The sequence below is a fragment of the Nerophis ophidion genome, linkage group LG18, assembly GCF_033978795.1.
Source record: "Nerophis ophidion isolate RoL-2023_Sa linkage group LG18, RoL_Noph_v1.0, whole genome shotgun sequence".
Lineage (NCBI taxonomy): Eukaryota > Metazoa > Chordata > Actinopteri > Syngnathiformes > Syngnathidae > Nerophis > Nerophis ophidion.
Genome location: NC_084628.1, coordinates 48,934,356 through 48,956,795, shown reverse-complemented (window position 1 = coordinate 48,956,795; position 22,440 = coordinate 48,934,356). Strand labels below are relative to the sequence as shown.

The 22,440-nt window shown below is 40.1% G+C and overlaps 2 protein-coding genes across 7 annotated transcripts in view; both read right to left on the bottom strand.

Moving 5' to 3' along the window:
* Positions 1-3,776, bottom strand: part of LOC133537294 (fructose-bisphosphate aldolase C-like) — a 33,660-nt gene extending 29,884 nt beyond the window's left edge. Inside the window, exons 1-4 of one of the 3 annotated variants that reach the window (XM_061878297.1) lie at positions 3,324-3,775; positions 3,169-3,237; positions 2,876-3,082; positions 2,401-2,525 (exon numbers count right to left, since the gene is read on the bottom strand). In XM_061878297.1, coding sequence (XP_061734281.1) covers positions 2,401-2,512 — 112 coding nt within the window. In that variant the 5' untranslated portion in view covers positions 2,513-2,525; positions 2,876-3,082; positions 3,169-3,237; positions 3,324-3,775. Of the gene's footprint in view, positions 1-2,400; positions 2,554-2,765; positions 3,083-3,168 lie in introns of those variants that run through there. The other 2 variants (XM_061878295.1, XM_061878298.1) reach the window with 2 other exon arrangements.
* Positions 3,777-10,480: 6,704 nt separating this feature from the next.
* Positions 10,481-22,440, bottom strand: part of LOC133537292 (bridge-like lipid transfer protein family member 2) — a 34,395-nt gene continuing 22,435 nt past the window's right edge. For 3 of the 4 annotated variants that reach the window (XM_061878291.1, XM_061878292.1, XM_061878293.1), the window contains exons 28-40: positions 22,327-22,426; positions 22,059-22,241; positions 21,876-21,997; positions 21,632-21,787; positions 18,719-18,840; positions 18,468-18,648; positions 15,592-15,678; positions 15,135-15,245; positions 14,921-15,056; positions 14,716-14,840; positions 14,502-14,603; positions 14,288-14,422; positions 10,481-11,613 (exon numbers count right to left, since the gene is read on the bottom strand). In XM_061878291.1, the coding sequence (XP_061734275.1) occupies positions 11,428-11,613; positions 14,288-14,422; positions 14,502-14,603; positions 14,716-14,840; positions 14,921-15,056; positions 15,135-15,245; positions 15,592-15,678; positions 18,468-18,648; positions 18,719-18,840; positions 21,632-21,787; positions 21,876-21,997; positions 22,059-22,241; positions 22,327-22,426 (1,746 nt within the window). In that variant the 3' untranslated portion in view covers positions 10,481-11,427. The remainder of the gene's footprint in view (positions 11,614-14,287; positions 14,423-14,501; positions 14,604-14,715; positions 14,841-14,920; positions 15,057-15,134; positions 15,246-15,591; positions 15,679-18,467; positions 18,649-18,718; positions 18,841-21,631; positions 21,788-21,875; positions 21,998-22,058; positions 22,242-22,326; positions 22,427-22,440) is intronic. The other variant, XM_061878294.1, reaches the window with a different exon arrangement.

Here is a 22,440-nt window from a genome sequence, read left to right as displayed (position 1 = left end):
AGAAGGTGATAGGCACTGACACTACACATATAGAGAAGGAAATAGGCACTGACACTACACACATAGAAAAGGAAATAGGCACTGACACTACACATATAGAGAAGGTGATAGGCACTGACACTACACATATAGAGAAGGAAATAGGCACTAACACTACACATATAGAGAAGGAAATAGGCACTGACACTACACACATAGAAAAGGAAATAGGCACTGACACTACACATATAGAGAAGGTGATAGGCACTGACACTACACATATAGAGAAGGTGATAGGCACTGACACTACACATATAGAGAAGGAAATAGGCACTGACACTACACACATAGAGAAGGAAATAGGCACTGACACTACACATATAGAGAAGGAAATAGGCACTGACACTACACACATAGAAAAAGGAAATAGGCACTGACACTACACACATAGAAAAAGGAAATAGGCACTGACACTACACATATAGAGAAGGAAATAGGCACTGACACTACACACATAGAAAAAGGAAATAGGCACTGACACTACACACATAGAAAAAAGGAAATAGGCACTGACACTACACATATAGAGAAGGAAATAGGCACTGACACTACACACATAGAAAAAGGAAATAGGCACTGACACTACACATAAAGAGAAGGTGATAGGCACTGACACTACACATATAGAGAAGGAAATAGGCACTGACACTACACATATAGAGAAGGTGATAGGCACTGACACTACACATATAGAGAAGGAAATAGGCACTGACACTACACACATAGAAAAGGAAATAGGCACTGACACTACACATATAGAGAAGGTGATAGGCACTGACACTACACATATAGAGAAGGTGATAGGCACTGACACTACACATATAGAGAAGGAAATAGGCACTAACACTACACATATAGAGAAGGAAATAGGCACTGACACTACACACATAGAAAAGGAAATAGGCACTGACACTACACATATAGAGAAGGTGATAGGCACTGACACTACACATATAGAGAAGGTGATAGGCACTGACACTACACATATAGAGAAGGAAATAGGCACTGACACTACACACATAGAAAAGGACATAGGCACTGACACTACACATAGGGAAGGTGATAGGCACTGACACTACACATATAGAGAAGGTGATAGGCACTGACACTACACATATAGAGAAGGTGATAGGCACTGACACTACACATATAGAGAAGGAAATAGGCACTGACACTACACACATAGTAAAGGAAATAGGCACTGACACTACACATAGGGAAGGTGATAGGCACTGACACTACACATATAGAGAAGGAAATAGGCACTGACACTACACACATAGAAAAGGAAATAGGCACTGACACTACACATATAGAGAAGGTGATAGGCACTGACACTACACATAGGGAAGGTGATAGGCACTGACACTACACATATAGAGAAGGAAATAGGCCCTGACACTACACACATAGAAAAGGAAATAGGCACTGACACTACACATATAGAGAAGGTGATAGGCACTGACACTACACATAGAGAGAAGGTGATAGGCACTGACACTACACATATAGAGAAGGTGATAGGCACTGACACTACACATAGAGAAGGTGATAGGCACTGACACTACACATAGAGAGAAGGTGATAGGCACTGACACTACACATAGAGAGAAGGTGATAGGCACTGACACTACACATATAGAGAAGGAAATAGGCACTGACACTACACATATAGAGAAGGTGATAGGCACTGACACTACACATAGAGAGAAGGTGATAGGCACTGACACTACACATATAGAGAAGGTGATAGGCACTGACACTACACATAGAGAAGGTGATAGGCACTGACACTACACATAGAGAGAAGGTGATAGGCACTGACACTACACATAGAGAGAAGGTGATAGGCACTGACACTACACATATAGGGAAGGAAATAGGCACTGACACTACACATAGAGAAGGTGATAGGCACTGACACTACACATATAGAAAAGGAAATAGGCACTGACACTACACATAGAGAAGGTGATAGGCACTGACACTACACATATCCACATAGGTTTTATTTGTACTAAATATACATTGTCCTGTCAGTTGGATGACACGTGAACATACACGCTAACTAGCACATGTTAGCATGTATGTCATGAAACATCAAAGGTTCGGTCTTGTTTACTTACCGATAATTGCTAATGTCCTTTATTGAACAAGCATCAACCTGCTGTCCACACGCATCTCTTATGTGTGGCTACCATCTACTGGTCATACTTATTATTACACCATGTACCACAAGCAGAATGAATACATATCTGAGGCACATGGGGTTATAAGGAGCAATGTCCATTTGTGAGAAAATAAAAAGTTTTTAAGTGCGCCTTAAAGTCCGCAAAAAGGGTAAAGAGATATTTCACCCACCTACTGACTCGTCTGCAGCCAAGATGCCCTTCCCTGGAGACACAATGCGCAGTGCAGTCTCGTGGAGTTCTTTCTTCTGGGCCTCAGAGAGGCTCTGGAACTGTTGCGTCATGGTGATGAAGGAACTAAGCAACATTCCATAGAAAGACGCCACTGAGTGAACATTTGACAGAGTAGCAAAAGCACAAAAAACCACACTGGGATGATTCTTTCAATATACTTTCTTCCTGATAAGGTGTTAAAGTGATGTAACCCATCTTATAAACACACAATCAAGTGAATATTCATATTTGAGCATACAATACTACCACCAATATAATATGAAACACCTTGCAACAAAAACATCTATGAAACAAACAACTTACTTTTATTTTCCTACATTTGAATTAGGCCAAGAATGTATTGCAGTTCAAAGGAGCTGATCAAGGGATTCACTGACAGGAAAACAAGGGAAAAAGCAGCAAGAGGTTCCTACCTGACAGACGCTTGAAAAGTGAGCGGTCCTCTGATGCTTGACACTGATGGAGGAAGCAAGCTTGACTCTCAGCTGGTATCCAGGCAACACGCCTGGGGGCGGAGCTTCCACGCCCATTTCTTGACTCTCAGCTGGTATCCAGGCAACACGCCTGGGGGCGGAGCTTCCACGCCCATTTCGTTCTTTGAAAACAGAGGATGCTCCCAACTGTAAATATTCAACATTAGGTAAGTGATTCCAACAATTAACATGTTTATTTAATTCACAATTGATTCTTGATTCACATTCAATACCTTTTTGAGTGTTGAGGAGCACTGATTCCACGACATTTGACATTCTTCTAGAAGCCAGACTAGGAAAAACTGTTGCACAAAATCAAGTTAATTTAATGTCGTAATGCACCGAGGCAAACTTTTGACAAAAAAAACATGTATTTTTGCTTACCTACCAAAATGTTACATGTAGTGAAACAGGCGATAAACTTCGTTATCCGCAGGGCTCGGATTTAACCACGGCAACCACTCTCTCATTTGCTGTAGTGCCCTAAAAAATTGACCACTAAAAAAAAACTTACAGGTCCGTCATTTATTACTGCGTTTCCGGCGCACCGCAACACAACAGAACAAATTCCCAGAATTTCTTGCAGCACCAACTCTTCTGGGGTGCTACAGTCATGTTCCCTCGCTTCCTGTGGTGAGTTTAGATGGAGACAGGTGTGGACAATATTGGAGACACTTGTCCCCACACTAAAAGTAAACAGCCAAGGAAAAAACTATACAATATTGCTTTCATTTTGTCAATACAGTGTCCATCAGCTGCTGTGACTGAGAGTTAAGGAGGTTAGTAAGCTGCAGTGACTGAGAGTTAAGGAGGTTAGTAAGCTGCTGTGACTGAGAGTTAAGGAGGTTAGTAAGCTGCTGTGACTGAGAGTTAAGGAGGTTAGTAAACTGCTGTGACTGAGAGTTAAGGAGGTTAGTAAGCTGCTGTGACTGAGAGTTAAGGAGGTTAGTAAGCTGCTGTGACTGAGAGTTAAGGAGGTTAGTAAGCTGCTGTGACTGAGAGTTAAGGAGGTTAGTAAGCTGCTGTGACTGAGAGTTAAGGAGGTTAGTAAACTGCTGTGACTGAGAGTTAAGGAGGTTAGTAAGCTGCTGTGACTGAGAGTTAAGGAGGTTAGTAAGCTGCTGTGACTGAGAGTTAAGGAGGTTAGTAAGCTGCTGTGACTGAGAGTTAAGGAGGTTAGTAAGCTGCAGTGACTGAGAGTTAAGGAGGTTAGTAAGCTGCTGTGACTGAGAGTTAAGGAGGTTAGTAAGCTGCTGTGACTGAGAGTTAAGGAGGTTGGTAAGCTGCTGTGACTGAGAGTTAAGGAGGTTAGTAAGCTGCTGTGACTGAGAGTTAAGGAGGTTAGTAAGCTGCTGTGACTGAGAGTTAAGGAGGTTAGTAAGCTGCTGTGACTGAGAGTTAAGGAGGTTAGTAAGCTGCTGTGACTGAGAGTTAAGGAGGTTAGTAAGCTGCTGTGACTGAGAGTTAAGGAGGTTAGTAAACCCGCTGTCACTCCCGGTTTCTGTTGTTGTTGGCCAAACTGTTGTACTGAACCACAAGGGGGCGTTGAAGAAGAGCACATCTTGTTTATTAGACTTGATCTAATCTTCATTAGCCAAACTGCGGTGTGTTTTACTTTGATATCAAAAAGTAAAAGCCAATTTATTTGTTTACTTTACTTGTGTTTTATTAATGTCACAAATGTATTACTTTCAAAAACATTTGACACATCATTTAATGTTTTATTGTGTGTAGTTAATTCATATATGACATATTTCAGCACAAATGCTTAATGGATCCGTCCCGATACAACATTTACATGTTCATAACTTAAAAAATAAATAAGAAAAAATACATCCGTCCATCAAAATGTGTAAATAGAGATAAAGGCATCATGAAATGACAAAAAGCTGACAAGTTTATATTAATAATGAAATTTAAAAAGCTGTTTATGTATGCATGCATGCTTTGGGGCCCCAGCCTGGAAAGAAAATAATGTTTGCCTTGGGGCCCTAAAATATGAGACCTCCTTTTAGGCAACACTTGCCTTCACCTTTAAAAGTTCAAATTCGAGGCTTGGGCCCGTTCAACTTGTTCAGAGTCGGCTGGAAGTTTAGATAAGTGATCATGAATGACATCTTTGTACTCTTTTTTTTTTTTCAAATTCTGCAAGCTAAATTTGTCATGTCAAGCTATTTCTTACCCGAGACATTTTAGAAGTGTGCCCAAACCTTCTCCTTCATCGAAGACGTCTTTCTACTACATGCACAAACATAGTTAGCAGTGTGCAGGTGGTTACCTGACAAAGTTTTAGAAAGTCATGTTAAGAATACTTTTTTGAAAATTTGTATCAACCGAGAAACGTAAATTCGGACGTGAATCAAGCTTTTATCTTGGAAGCCCTTTTCAAAACAAATGTTAATAAAATAAAAATAAAAATAAATATATATTTAAGTCAAGTCCAGTAAGTCACTATGAAGTAATAAAGGATGAATTGGGTCAAGAACCCCAATAGTAACCCCATTGTGTGCTATTTCCATCTAATGAGTTAGCGGCCCCGAGAGGACGGCTTCAAGTCTCCTGGTAATTCATCCTTTAATCCACTGAGGTCTTTTGGTCTCACAGCAATTCATCAACCCTTCGGCTTCTTCTTCCGCCGAGAGCTGTAACATGTGAAGAACGTGCTGGAACACTTTAGAAATCATGTTCCTGCACAAGGGAACACGCTGACTTGACCCACATCACACAGGAGATGTTTTCTTAGTTGATGGACTTGTGCAGACAGCAACATGTCAGTTTAAGGACTTCAAAATGTTTTACATTCTATTTCTTTATTATTTAAAAAAATAAAATCCAGTTATGTTTACTCAACTGCAGAGTAACAATTTTAAGAAATTCATTTTTATACAGGTCAAACTGCAAAAAGATGAATCCTTCATGTCAGCAATTCAACTCTTCAGGTGAGACAACCATTCTCGCTCATATTCTCTCCCACCTATCCACAATCTGAGAGTGGTTCTCAAGTACCACCACAGAAAACACTTGGCTCTCCAAATACCAGCGTAATGGCTTAACATTGAAATAAAGTAGCGTAGTAGGCCCAGGAATTCATTACAAACAAGGCTGAGCTTTTATTTAACAAGCATATTTCATCTTTTTCCCACTGCAACATTACACAGTTTGAACAGTAAGACTGTGCTAACGGCTCATTACATTATTTGATTGATTCTTGTGGCGTAGCACTGGATGGGGCCCGCATACCATACACTACACTTTGACAATCACTCATCAACTGGATGGGGCCCGCATACCATAAACTACACTTTGACAATCACTCATCAACTGGATGGGGCCCGCATACCATATACTACACTTTGACAATCACCCATCAACTGGATGGGGCCCGCATACCATATACTAAACTTTGACAATCACTCATCAACTGGATGGGGCCCACATACCATAGACTACACTTTGACAATCACTCATCAACTGGATGGGGCCCGCATACCATAAACTACACTTTGACAATCACTCATCAACTGGATGGGGCCCGCATACCATATACTACACTTTGACAATCACCCATCAACTGGATGGGGCCCACATACCATATACTAAACTTTGACAATCACTCATCAACTGGATGGGGCCCACATACCATGGACTACACTTTGACAATCACTCATCAACTGGATAGGGCCCGCATACCATAAACTACACTTTGACAATCACTCATCAACTGGATGGGGCCCGCATACCATATACTACACTTTGACAATCACCCATCAACTGGATGGGGCCCGCATACCATATACTAAACTTTGACAATCACTCATCAACTGGAGGGGGCCCACATACCATATACTACACTTTGACAATCACTCATCAACTGGATGGGGCCCGCATACCATAGACTACACTTTGACAATCACTCATCAACTGGATGGGGCCCGCATACCATAAACTACACTTTGACAATCACTCATCAACTGGATGGGGCCCGCATACCATATACTACACTTTGACAATCACCCATCAACTGGATGGGGCCCGCATACCATATACTAAACTTTGACAATCACTCATCAACTGGAGGGGGCCCACATACCATATACTACACTTTGACAATCACTCATCAACTGGATGGGGCCCGCATACCATATACTAAACTTTGACAATCACTCATCAACTGGAGGGGGCCCACATACCATATACTACACTTTGACAATCACTCATCAACTGGATGGGGCCCGCATACCATATACTACACTTTGACAATCACTCATCAACTGGATGGGGCCCGCATACCATATACTAAACTTTGACAATCACTCATCAACTGGAGGGGGCCCACATACCATATACTACACTTTGACAATCACTCATCAACTGGATGGGGCCCGCATACCATATACTACACTTTGACAATCACTCATCAACTGGAGGAGGCCCACATACCATATACTACACTTTGACAATCACTCATCAACTGGATGGGGCCCGCATACCATATACTAAACTTTGACAATCACTCATCAACTGGAGGGGGCCCACATACCATATACTACACTTTGACAATCACTCATCAACTGGATGGGGCCCGCATACCATAAACTACACTTTGACAATCACTCATCAACTGGATGGGGCCCGCATACCATATACTACACTTTGACAATCACCCATCAACTGGATGGGGCCCGCATACCATATACTAAACTTTGACAATCACTCATCAACTGGATGGGGCCCACATACCATAGACTACACTTTGACAATCACTCATCAACTGGATGGGGCCCGCATACCATAAACTACACTTTGACAATCACTCATCAACTGGATGGGGCCCGCATACCATATACTACACTTTGACAATCACCCATCAACTGGATGGGGCCCGCATACCATATACTACACTTTGACAATCACTCATCAACTGGATGGGGCCCGCATACCATATACTAAACTTTGACAATCACTCATCAACTGGAGGGGGCCCACATACCATATACTACACTTTGACAATCACTCATCAACTGGATGGGGCCCGCATACCATATACTAAACTTTGACAATCACTCATCAACTGGAGGGGGCCCACATACCATATACTACACTTTGACAATCACTCATCAACTGGATGGGGCCCGCATACCATATACTACACTTTGACAATCACTCATCAACTGGATGGGGCCCGCATACCATATACTAAACTTTGACAATCACTCATCAACTGGAGGGGGCCCACATACCATATACTACACTTTGACAATCACTCATCAACTGGATGGGGCCCGCATACCATATACTAAACTTTGACAATCACTCATCAACTGGAGGGGGCCCACATATCATATACTACACTTTGACAATCACTCATCAACTGGATGGGGCCCGCATACCATATACTAAACTTTGACAATCACTCAACTGGAGGGGGCCCACATACCATATACTACATTTTGACAATCACTCATCAACTGGATGGGGCCCGCATACCATATACTACACTTTGACAATCACTCATCAACTGGAGGGGGCCCACATACCATATACTACACTTTGACAATCACTCATCAACTGGATGGGGCCCGCATACCATATACTAAACTTTGACAATCACTCATCAACTGGAGGGGGCCCACATACCATATACTACACTTTGACAATCACTCATCAATTGGATGGGGCCCACATACCATATACTACACTTTGACAATCACTCATCAACTGGATGGGGCCCACATACCATATACTACACTTTGACAATCACTCATCAACTGGATGGGGCCCGCATACCATATACTACACTTTGACAATCACTCATCAACCGGATGGGGCCCACATACCATATACTACACTTTGACAATCACTCATCAACTGGATGGGGCCCACATACCATATACTACACTTTGACAATCACTCATCAACTGGATGGGGCCCACATACCATAGACTACACTTTGACAATCACTCATCAACTGGATGGGGCCCACATACCATATACTACACTTTGACAATCACTCATCAACTGGATGGGGCCCACATACCATAGACTACAGTTTGACAATCACTCATCAACTGGATGGGGCCCACATACCATATACTACACTTTGACAATCACTCATCAACTGGATGGGGCCCACATACCATATACTACACTTTGACAATCACTCATCAACTGGATGGGGCCCACATACCATATACTACACTTTGACAATCACTCATCAACTGGATGGGGCCCACATACCATATACTACACTTTGACAATCACTCATCAACTGGATGGGGCCCACATACCATAGACTACACTTTGACAATCACTCAACTGGATGGGGCCCACATACCATATACTACACTTTGACAATCACTCATCAACTGGATGGGGCCCACATACCATATACTACACTTTGACAATCACTCATCAACTGGATGGGGCCCACATACCATAGACTACACTTTGACAATCACTCATCAACTGGATGGGGCCCACATACCATATACTACACTTTGACAATCACTCATCAACTGGATGGGGCCCACATACCATAGACTACACTTTGACAATCACTCATCAACTGGATGGGGCCCACATACCATATACTACACTTTGACAATCACTCATCAACTGGATGGGGCCCACATACCATATACTACACTTTGACAATCACTCATCAACTGGATGGGGCCCACATACCATAGACTACACTTTGACAATCACTCATCAACTGGATGGGGCCCACATACCATATACTACACTTTGACAATCACTCATCAACTGGATGGGGCCCACATACCATATACTACACTTTGACAATCACTCATCAACTGGATGGGGCCCACATACCATATACTACACTTTGACAATCACTCATCAACTGGATGGGGCCCACATACCATATTCTACACTTTGACAATCACTCATCAACTGGATGGGGCCCACATACCATATACTACACTTTGACAATCACTCATCAACTGGATGGGGCCCACATACCATATACTACACTTTGACAATCACTCATCAACAGAAGCCAATTCAACATGTTGCCATATGTAAATGTTGTACTAAGGCTTGTATCTTCTCTCCAGTATCCTCTCACCACCACATTGTCCAAAAAAGGGCCTGAGAAGACATGTTGATGTCAGGAGGCAACTGCTGGATTCCCATTTTTTAGGATCGGTTTGAAAATGTATCCAGGACTTTTAGAGAAGAGCAGCAACTACATGTGCTTTCTTCCACTGGGACACGCCACCTTTTTATTGCTAATTAAAAAGACTTCATGATGATACTCTATCTGGTGCTCAATGTTCTGTCCTATTAAGGCTGCCCTCATTGGCTTCCTGTAAATGGGTCAGCTCAAAGTTGGCCATTCCATCTGCGGGTGCAGGACTCCAAGGGAAGAATCATCTAGAAGCTGCATGTAAACATTGACCTGTTTTGAAGTCCATGTAGTACTATCAACTATTTCAGCTGAAACTTCTGGCTCTATGAACTTTGAAGTCTAGTTCAACCAAAGTGTTTGTGATAAGTGTCCTTAAAATTGCACAAAACCTCTGCCAGTGTATATAAAAAGTTTATTATCACTCAAGACAGCGTTTTACTTCACCATGTCACATTAACATCAAAGGACGATTTTTTGTTGTTTTCATGTTTCCATTTTTTTTAAACGTAAGAATATGGTTGAGACAGGTGACTTTCTGAAGTATTTAGAGCTGATGTTCATCTACTAAATGAAGTGTGATGAAGGGTTATCAAATACAATGAAAGACTTTTATTGACAAACATTAAGCCACAAAAAGATGAGAAAAAAGCATATTTCTTTGTTGTACAGTTGAAATATGAATATCAGTCATTTAACATTGTCAAACTGAACTGGTTCAGCAGAACAGTTGGACAAGTTAGTCTAGAAAAATACTTTGCATAAAGAAGTGCTGTAGTGTTAAAATGACAAAAGTGATTAATGGTCTAAGCAAATGCTTGTGTGTTTATTTCTAACTGCAGGCTGACAGACACGATTATACAGAACCGTGGCAGCATTTATAAAAGGTATAATTGGTAAAAACATAACCATTTGTATAATTACAGGTTTCTTACAGCAGACAACATAGACACAGTGTTGAAGGTGCTTGCTTGCTAACGTTAGTTCCTGAGCCAGCAGGAAAGAGAGTTGGCAGTGATGTGCAACCACCTGCTCATCAGTTAAATGTAGTGACAGCTGGATGGCACACTAATAAACATTACCTAGTATTTGGTCATTCATTAATCAACAGGCACCCAAGGGCTGCTTTTCTCCACATTCTTGTCCTAACTCAGCCCCAAAATCAGCAGGATTCAATGGCACAAGTCCAAATACGACCTGATTTGTTCCACTAATTGTCCTTTATCATTAAGTTGCCAACAGTGACTCACTTGCGTCGACTGAAGATGCTTTTCTTGCTGGAGGTTTTGTCAGCTGATTTGTTCCACTAATTGTCCTTTATCATTAAGTTGCCAACAGTGACTCACTTGCGTCGACTGAAGATGCTTTTCTTGCTGGAGGTTTTGTCAGCAGTGCTCAGACCTATGAGGAGTCGTGCCTTCTCATCTTCTTCCTGCTGCTGAAGGCTGTTGTCCGCCTTGCTGTCAGACGTCTTCCCTCGCAGCTCCAAGCCCGTGGCAGGCTTTAGACGCAGCTTCTCCTTTATCATCTATGCAGAAAACAATTGCAACCTTGAGGGAAGTTAAAAACATCTTCATATAGATGAAAGTGTTGAAAGATCCTCTAATATGCAATTTTGACTTTTTCATAATGTATTACCATATGTCCCAAGAGTCTAAATTATTGTCCAAAGTGCAGCTGGGATAAGACTCTTGCAACCCCTATGGACAGGATTATAAAAAGTATTAAAGCTGCTAACACAAAATGTGTTCTACATTTGATCATTTGTTCCCCTTACCTTAAAACTGCCAATTATGGTGTACTCTTATCACCAAGTATTTGATTATGGTGTACTCTTATCACCAAGTATTTGATTATGGTGTACTCTTATCACCAAGTATTTGATTATGGTGTACTGTAATCACCAAGTATTTGATTATGGTGTACTCTTAGCACTAAGTATTTGATTATGGTGTACTCTTATCACCAAGTATTTGATTATGGTGTACTCTTATCACCAAGTATTTGATTATGGTGTACTCTTATCACCAAGTATTTGATTATGGTGTACTCTTATCACCAAGTATTTGATTATGGTGTACTCTTATCACCAAGTATTTGATTATGGTGTACTCTTATCACCAAGTATTTGATTATGGTGTACTCTTAGCACTAAGTATTTGATTATGGTGTACTCTTATCACCAAGTATTTGATTATGGTGTACTGTTATCACCAAGTATTTGATTATGGTGTACTCTTATCACCAAGTATTTGATTATGGTGTACTCTTATCACCACTATTTGATTATGGTGTACTCTTATCACCAATTATTTGATTATGGTGTACTCTTATCACCAAGTATTTGATTATGGTGTACTCTTACCACAAAGTATTTGATTATGGTGTACTCTTATCACCAAGTATTTGATTATGGTGTACTCTTATCACCAAGTATTTGATTATGGTGTACTCTTATCACCAAGTATTTGATTGTGGTGTACTCTTATCACAAAGTATTTGATTATGGTGTACTCTTATCACCAAGTATTTGATTATGGTGTACTCTTATCACCAAGTATTTGATTATGGTGTACTCTTATCACCAAGTATTTTATTATGGTGTACTGTTATCACCAAGTATTTGATTATGGTGTATTCTTATCACAAAGTATTTGATTATGGTGTACTCTTATCACCAAGTATTTGATTATGGTGTACTCTTATCACCAAGTATTTGATTATGGTGTACTCTTATCACCAAGTATTTTATTATGGTGTACTGTTATCACCAAGTATTTGATTATGGTGTATTCTTATCACCAAGTATTTTATTATGGTGTACTGTTATCACCAAGTATTTTATGGTGTACTCTTATCACCAAGTATTTGATCATGGTGAAATCTTATTACTAAGTATTTGAATATGGTGTACTGTTATCACTAAGTATTTGATTATGGTGTACTGTTATCACTAAGTATTTGATTATGGTGTACTGTTATCACTAAGTATTTGATTATGGTGTACTGTTATCACTAAGTATTTGATTATGGTGTACTGTTATCACTAAGTATTTGATTATGGTGTACTGTTATCACTAAGTATTTGATTATGGTGTACTGTTATCACTAAGTATTTGATTATGGTGTACTCTTATCACCAAGTATTTGATTATGGTGTACTCTTATCACCAAGTATTTTATTATGGTGTACTGTTATCACCAAGTATTTGATTATGGTGCATTCTTATCACCAAGTATTTTATTATGGTGTACTGTTATCACCAAGTATTTTATGGTGTACTCTTATCACCAAGTATTTGATCATGGTGAAATCTTATTACTAAGTATTTGAATATGGTGTACTGTTATCACTAAGTATTTGATTATGGTGTACTCTTATCACCAAGTATTTGATTATGGTGTACTCTTATCACCAAGTATTTTATTATGGTGTACTGTTATCACCAAGTATTTGATTATGGTGTATTCTTATCACCAAGTATTTTATTATGGTGTACTGTTATCACCAAGTATTTTATGGTGTACTCTTATCACCAAGTATTTGATCATGGTGAAATCTTATTACTAAGTATTTGAATATGGTGTACTGTTATCACTAAGTATTTGATTATGGTGTACTGTTATCACTAAGTATTTGATTATGGTGTACTGTTATCACTAAGTATTTGATTATGGTGTACTGTTATCACTAAGTATTTGATTATGGTGTACTGTTATTACTAAGTATTTGAATATGGTGTACTGTTATCATTAAGTATTTGATTATGGTGTACTGTTATCACTAAGTATTTGATTATGGTGTACTGTTATTACTAAGTATTTGAATATGGTGTACTGTTATCATTAAGTATTTGATTATGGTGTACTGTTATCACTAAGTATTTGATTATTGTATACTGTTATCACCAATTATTTGAATATGGTGTACTGTTACCACTAAGTATTTGCCCTCATAATCAAACTACATTTTCTGGAAGACTATTTTCCTCCTCACTAGCCTTATTTTTGCCTCAAACATAGCAGGCTTGGAAATATTGTTTTCTTTCTTTTAGTGAAGCTGCTGCATCTCCCATGAAGTCCTTTCCTATAACCTTCCCCGAAAGAGAGACATGTTCTCCCTTAGACAACAGTTTTTCAGTTGCAGAGCGTGAAATGGACACGAGTTCCAAATGATTTGGCGTGGACACAATGTTGCCTACTTGTGCGACAAGAGCTTTGCGACTGTCTCTTTTAACAGCCATGGCGAAGTCCAACCAGGTCCAGGTGTTGTTGTGGTACTCTAAACACGGCAGGACCAGGTTCAGGTCCTTCCAGTCCACACTACTCTTCTCGCCCTGGAGAGGTTTATTGATTTATGTTAACACAATTATAAGTAAAAAGGGGATTGGTATGATGGCCAACATGACATTTTACCTTATAGCTGACACAGAGCGGCACTTGAGGAATTTTGACGTAGATAAAGGAATTGTTCATGGCCGCCCTTTCTTTCATCTTATCAATGTCATCAACAGGATGCTGATGGGGGGGGGGATTAGAGGATGTCTGTTATTCATTTCAACAACACACACACACACACACACACACACACACACACACACACACACACACACACATTACATGTAAATACCTCCGGAGGCTTTCTGAAGGACCTCCTGACCCCAGCAGTGCGGTTGATTCCCTGAGTGACACCTTTACTGGACCCCATGGCACCTATGGTGTCCTCAGATGACTGTCGAGTCTTTACAGGGATACCTTGGATGCAGAGAATATGGCATCATCATCAGCACCACTTTACCGTCTGGATGATCCTGCATCCCTTCGGAGTTTCGTACCCGTGGTAACCAATCTGAACTTGTCTTCCTCATCAGCAACCTCTTCCTCCTCAACATTTCTTCCCGGGAAGAAAAATCCCATCATTCTCTTGAAGAAGTGGTACATCAGTTGGATGGTGAGTGGTACCACGTTCACCTTAAGATCAGAGCGTTTTCATTTTCAAAGGGGAACATTTTTGGTGAAAAGATTATGGCTAGAAGTGACCAAAGTTACTTCAAAGTGTTCCTTGACAGAGATCCCGCCTACAGGGGGGCGCACTTTACTGAAGAGGCGCAGAGCAAACTGTCGTCCTGATTGACATGCGCTCTGAGGGCGAAGCACCACCTATTTGAGATAGATTGGAGAGAAAACCTTGATCTTCAGCTCTTTAATTAAGCTATTTTAAAATGACACTAATGCACATTAACAGCAAGTCCAATTGTAATGAATCAGGCATGCGTCACTGGACAATGCTTGTGCATGCAAGTGCCAGTGGACAAACAAGATGGAACCAACACATACTTCAGTATACTTATGTTTAATGTACCAGCTTTGTACATACCTTTAGCCGCTAGACACAGGAAACCAGGCGGAGAATATAAAGAGAATGTAATAGACACTGTGGCCTTTGTCAAAATGTAATTTCCAAGTTAACTTATCCGCATTTTGTTGAATCCAAACTAAATTTTACCTTGTATGCTGCATTGGGCAGAAGATTGTTCATTGTAAACCAGCCTAACTCCAACAGATGCTCTGCAGTGTCATCAGACTTGTTGAGCTATAAAGACGGTCAGAAATCAATCACAAGTTCAAATCAGTTATGTAGGATAGGCATGATTAAACAATTTACATTTGATATTAAAAAAACTTGATCAAACTGAATTGGTTTGAAAAGAAAAAGAAAAAAAAAAGAACTCAAACCCATGCTGTGCAGGTGCAATGAAGGCCTGCGACCAGCAGAGGGTACACAACAACTTTGCTATATTGGTATTACTATTAGTATTATTATTATGTCACTTATAGCGTACAAATGTTCAATGGTAATACTGTGATATCTTTCTACTTCACTAATCAGTTTCTGAATGAATACTGGTGTCATATTCTTGCTGTTTTTGTCATCCCTCTTCTTTCTGTCTACTCCTGCTATGGCTCGGGTGCCACAAACACTAAATATATCACAACATTTAAATAAGATAATACAAATAATGCAACAACAGAAGTATCCTACAATTCTTTTCTGTTAAGTAAGTCTGTACACTACACCGTTTTTCTTACTTTTATGGAAAGTAAAATTGAGATCAAGAATACAAATTGGATTTATGACCACATACAAAAGAAAATTTGTATTAAAAAAAAATTCACAATTGTACGGTTATCCCTAACACACAAAAAAAATCAGTTACATATGTTAAACATGGACACACTGTCAAGGTGGGGGAGTCGCAGCTTGCTTGGTCGTTCTCCCAGGTAAAAACATGATTGAATCTTTAACTCAGAAGCTACCAAAAAGTACAAACAAAAGGCACGCACAAGGCGGAAACACAACTTAGACAAAACTATGGACAATAAACAAAACATACTTTACGAGCAAGATATCTATGGCATGTAAGAGCAGCATGAACTTTGGGATGAAACAACTAGCACTGTCACCAGCCCGACTGACAGACAAAGACAGGTTTAAATACGGCCTCTGATTAGTGCTTGAGAAGCAGATGAGCGGGCAGGCACTAATCAGAGTCAGGTGAACACAATAAGTAACCATGGTGACAAAACAAACAATCAATCAATCAATGTTTACTTATATAGCCCTAAATCACTAGTGTCTCAAAGGGCTGCACAAACCACTATGACAACTAATGGAGTCTTAAACAGAAAACAGAAAACAAGATCCAAACCATAGATCATGACACACAGAAATATTACAAACAAAAAATTGTAATAAAATAAAAAAATACAGGTCCAGGCCTCGAATTGTAACTTTTTAAGGCCAAAGCAAGTGTTGCCTTAGGTGGCTCATAATTTAGGGCTCCAAGGCAAACATTTTCTTTCCAGGCAGGGGCTCCAAAGCATGCACTCATACATGCAAATATATACACTTTTTTAACTCATTATTAACATAAACTTGTCAGCTTCTGGTCATTTCATGATGCCTTTATCTCTATTTTTACATTTTGATAGAGAGAGGTATTGTTTTAAATTATTTAAGTTATGTACATTTATATGTACATGGAAAGGCTGCATCGGGACAGATCCATTAAGAGTTTGAGCAGAAATATGTCATATAGGTATTAACTACACACAATAAAACATTAACAAAATGCTGTGTCACAGGAATGTTTTTTTGAACTAATACATTTGCGACATGAAAAAATAAGTAATGTAAAAAATAACAAAAACATGGTGTTTACTTTTTAATATTAAAATAAAACACTAAGCAGTTTGGCTAATGAAGATGAAGTCTAATAAACAAGCTTTGTTTTTGACTTGGTTCAGTACAACAATTTGGCCCACAAAAACAAAGAAAACATTTTAGCTAGTATTGATGTTATTTAAACACTGATACAGTTGGCAGTTAAATAAAGGAGGAGTGAACATCCCAGTCAACAAACTAAATACTTTATAAACAAGTTGTGACAAAGTTGACGACACATTACCTGCTGCAAAACATCAAATAGTTTTCTCCTTCGCTGTATACTTTGTGTGGGGACCAGTGTCTCCAATATTGTCCACACCTGTCTCCATCTAAACACAGCAGTGATCTCTTAAACGCACGGCGGGAAGCGAGGGAAAATTACTTTAAACCAAGCGCTTGGCTCCGTTTACTCCGAGGGGAAACCTCATGAGCAAAGTCCGCCAGGATTAACAAGCCATAATGACGCTAGTGCGCATGCGCCTGACTTTGTGTTGCCTAAAATGCATTAATAAATGAAGTTTTTTCAGTAATTAAAAAATTAAGAAGGTACTACTAAGCGTCTGGAATTTTCCCACAAATGACTATTGTTACATCCCTCGTTCACTAACAAGTAAAAAGTCAAGGGCGGTCACAGCATGTTTTTGCCGCAAATGTTGGTCAATTTTTTGGGGCTTATGGGAAATGACGAGAACTGTAGCGCCTTTTGCTGCATGGGCTGTCGTCAAATTCAAGCCCTGCAAGTCACATATAGACATTCTTTTTAAAGTCACCTGCAGTGTGAACAAGGCCATGGAGATTTTCTTGGTGGGGCAAATTTTGAATTGACAAATAATACAGGCAAATATAAATGTTGCCATACTGTACAAATATTCCACTATCACAGCGGGTGTTATGAGCTGTTCAAGTAATACTTCTACTTTTGCTTTTGTCATACTTGAATATGTTTAGCTTTCTGTTCCCTTCCAGCTCTATTATTTAGCTTTTTCTATTTACACGTCTAACACACTATAAGTAAAAGATAATGACTTTTGTAGGAATAAAGATATTTTTGAAGGTAAAAGTACTGCTGACAGTTCAAACTCTAAAAGGTGAACGCAGTCCAAAAAGACTTCTAAAAACTTACAAAAGCCTGGAATATGAAATCCAACTCTAACCTTGCTGTACATGAATCTCTGTAGCTCCAACTCAGCGATGCCGAGCTGGCCATCTTCTTCAGTCAAACACCAGCGGGCCTGCGCAAAGTAGATCTCGGTTCTCCGTGCCACACTCACATCCTCCGGTGGCTTCCGCAGCTCCAGCTTGTTCGCCCGCTGTAGCTGAAAGTCCTTAAAACACCTAAGAGGATGAAATGTTGCATGAAGCCCGAGTGCCGCCTCTGTTGAATAATCAGTACAGAAGTAATCACCTGATGAGGATGTTGAGCTCTTCGCTCTTCATCTGCATGTCGTTCTTCTCCTGGTTTAGCTGGTTCTGCAGTCGCATGTTGATATCATTCAGTTCCTCAATGCTCAGTTCCTCAGTTTGTGTCTACAAAATGGTGAAAAAAGGGACAGATATATATTTTCCCAAAAACAATTAACAAAGGGGTCTAAAACTTGCCACCCACCTGCACATATGAACACACAATAAATACAATTACTGTGCACAACAAACAAATTGGAGCACAAAAAGAGCAACTTCCTTTAAGCAACCACAAGTATCTCTCACCATCTCCTAGGGAACAGAGTGTCAAAATAAAACATGTTTGCATTTATAATAAGTTAAAAGGAGCCCTATGTAATGTCATGTCAAGTCATCATTAAATGCTCCTGATATGTCCAAAGGCATTAATAAATCATGTTCTTTTCCAATACCTCTATAAATGATAACAGTAGTTCAGTCGTTATATGCTCATTTAAAAATTAGATTTACAGCCCCGAAATGTTATTGTTTTCATTTGGATGCCCCGCCCTCCACCGACCAATTTGAATTTGGGAAGGCGTGGTGCGGATGGGAGAGCGGCCGTGCCAGCAAACTGCGTGTTCCTGGTTCAATCCCTGGCTTCCCCACCCTAGTCACGTCCGTTGTGTCCTTGAGCAAGACACGTCACCCTTGCTTTTGATGGTTCTTAGTTAGTTCCCGCCATCAGTGTGTGAATGTAGAAATAGTGTCAAAGCGCTTTGAGGGTCTTGAAGGTAGAAAAGCGCTATACAAGTTTAACCCATTTAGAAAAGTCAGTGATTGTGTCACATCCAGGTTGCCATTTACACACACCGCCACCTTCGTTTAGCTCCTGTCACTGGTAAAGTTACTAAACAAGTCACATCTAAGTCAATCTAAAAGTTACCATTCTCAAATTATTCATGACAAAGCCAGGAACAAAAAGAGGTTTTGCATCGGGGATGCCTTTGAAAAGAACATAGATAGATTTATTGATTGATACTTTTATTAGTAGATTGCACAGTACAGTACATATTCCGTACAATTGACCACTAAATAGTAACACCCCAATATATTTTTCAACTTGTTTAAGTCGGGGTCCACGTAAATCATCCATCCATCCATCCATCAATCCATCTCTTACAGCTTGTCCCTTTCGGGGTCGCGGGAGCCTATCTCAGCAACGTTTCGGGCGGAAGGCGGTATAAACCCTGGACAAGTCGCCACCTCATCACAGCCACGTAAATCAATTAATGGCAATACTTTATAATACTTTATAAGGATAATAGGAGAGTTCCCTCAGGAAAAGTAAAATTCCAGCAGCAGTGTACAGAATTGAGATCGAATTTGAAAAGTAAAAAGTAAATAATAGGGGTATAAATGGAGATGGAGACCATTGAAGGCGGAGAAGATTTTTTTCATCTGATGCCAAACTTGCTAATTTACTCCTTCATAGGCAAGTTACATTTTTACGTTTTCTTATTACTTGTAATAAATGGAAATGGACATTTGGTAAGTAAACTATATTGTCCAGTGCAGTCTATGATCTTGTCTAATAAAGCTTGTATGGTCCTGCAGCAAATGTTGAACATGCTAGCCCGGTCAATAAATATATGCCTGTTAGCCTGTATGTCCATGTGTCATCCAAATGAAAGGGCAACATATATATTTTCCACAAATAAAATCTATGTGGATATGGGTAGTGTCAGTGCCTATGTCCTTCTCAATATGCTGATACGCTGAGGAAATGCGTTCCAACATTAGACATCATGGCAACGTGAAACATATGGAGACAGCCAAATTACATGATCAAATAATTCCTCATTTGTGTTTGCATATTGTGGACCGCCTGTACCAAGTTATACAGCAATCTGAAAGATTTAAAACAGTAGCCTAAAACAGGGTTTTTCAACCACTGTGTCGCGAGATATTGTTTGGTGTGCCATGCGAAATGATGCAATTCCACCTAATTGGTCCAAAAAATAAATTTTGCAAACCAATAATTATAATCCACACATAATGTGCCGTTTTAGAGTGTCTGTGCTGTCTGAAGATCAGCAGAGTAACCATGTAATACTCTTTCATATCAGTAGGTGGCAGCAGGATGCATGGATGCTATGGTTTGAAGTCATATCCAACATCAGGTATTTGATGAGAACATTATATTGGCAATTTAGCCTATTGAGTTTCATTTTCAACATTTTTTGCTGGTGGTGTGCCCCTGGATTTTTTTCAATGAAAAAAATGTGCCTTGACTCCAAAAAATGTTGAAACACATTGGCCTATAGGCACACCTTGATAAAATGTCTCCTCTTTAGTCTTGGGCATACATGAGGCTGCTAAGCATGCTGTACTTATTTTCACCAGCAAAACCATTGCTAGCATTGGTTGTAGTTAGTTTTAGTCTTTGTTTTCTGATCGTACTGACAATAACCATTAGATTGCCAATTGTTGTGACACCGTACGCAGGCATGATGTACTTCTTCCTGAAAATAGCCTAGTTTGTGTGTAAAATGTGTTGGTTAGCGATTTGGCTGTGTATCTGGCAACATCAGTCTGGGAGAAGGGCAGAGGACTGCAGAATTGTAAATGTGATTGCAGTACAATTTCTGGCCAGTTTCTTACATATGGCTCCTCTGAAGCCTACCATTGCTAATAGTCAGTATAGCTGCTGGGAGTAGCAGTTTTAGTCACATGATTCAAACAAGATTCTGAAGTGCATACTCTGACCGGAGTCCTTGTCCTAAGAAGATATCAGACCAGCATTCCACATCCAGAGTAACCTACTCTATCACACTCTGTGTGGCCCAGACTGAACCTTCAATGTCCCCCCAGGTAAATTGAGTTTGAGACCCCCTGAATTAGGACCATTGCACAGCCTACACAGTTTTAAACTTACCCTGATGTTGGAGTAAATCTGCTTTTCTAGCCGTCTTATCTGAGCAAGGTGTTGCCTGACCGCCTCCTGGAGATGCAAGATGCTGCTGCGCTGCTCCTCTGGGTTACTAGAGATTTCCAGCTGGAAACGTACACGCTGCTTTTTCTCACTGTGCTCCTACACATAGGGCACAGACAAAAAAAAGACAAACATTAGGAAATGATATACAGCACTGGGAAAGATGATGTTAGAAGTAGTTGCTTACCTTGCGTCTGGGCTCCACGTGCAACAAGAGGTTGTTAACGATGTCCAGGATCATGGCGTACTGAACAGGGTTGGTAGATATTTCTAAGTCATGGTGAATGAGGGTAAATGTGTCTACAGCACCTGGGGAATAAGCATGAGTTGTTGAAAATAAATAAACGATATGGGTGACATTCACACACACCAGCCTGTTTTTTCAGTAGATCTTCTTTTTCATGGTTATTCCTCAGCTCGGGAGGTTTAATCTGTGTGGCAAGCTCCGGGTTGATGTCATGACTGTAGCTGATGTAGTGCATCCGGCAGCTGCAGCGGGAGATGATGCGCTGTACCTGCTGTGCTTCATTTACCTGGGCTGGCTGGTTCCAGTCTATGCAAACATAAAAGACATTTCACTGATTTCACTGTGGAATTGCTTTGGGTGTTGAGATGTTTTTTGTGTTTAGCATCAGAACCTGTAGTGGTGGTAACCATTCCTCCCACTGCCTGGCCACACTCCATCAGCTCCAGCACTGAGTCGAGGTTCCTCTGCCTGTGCTCTTCTATGTTTTTCACCTGGACACAACTCA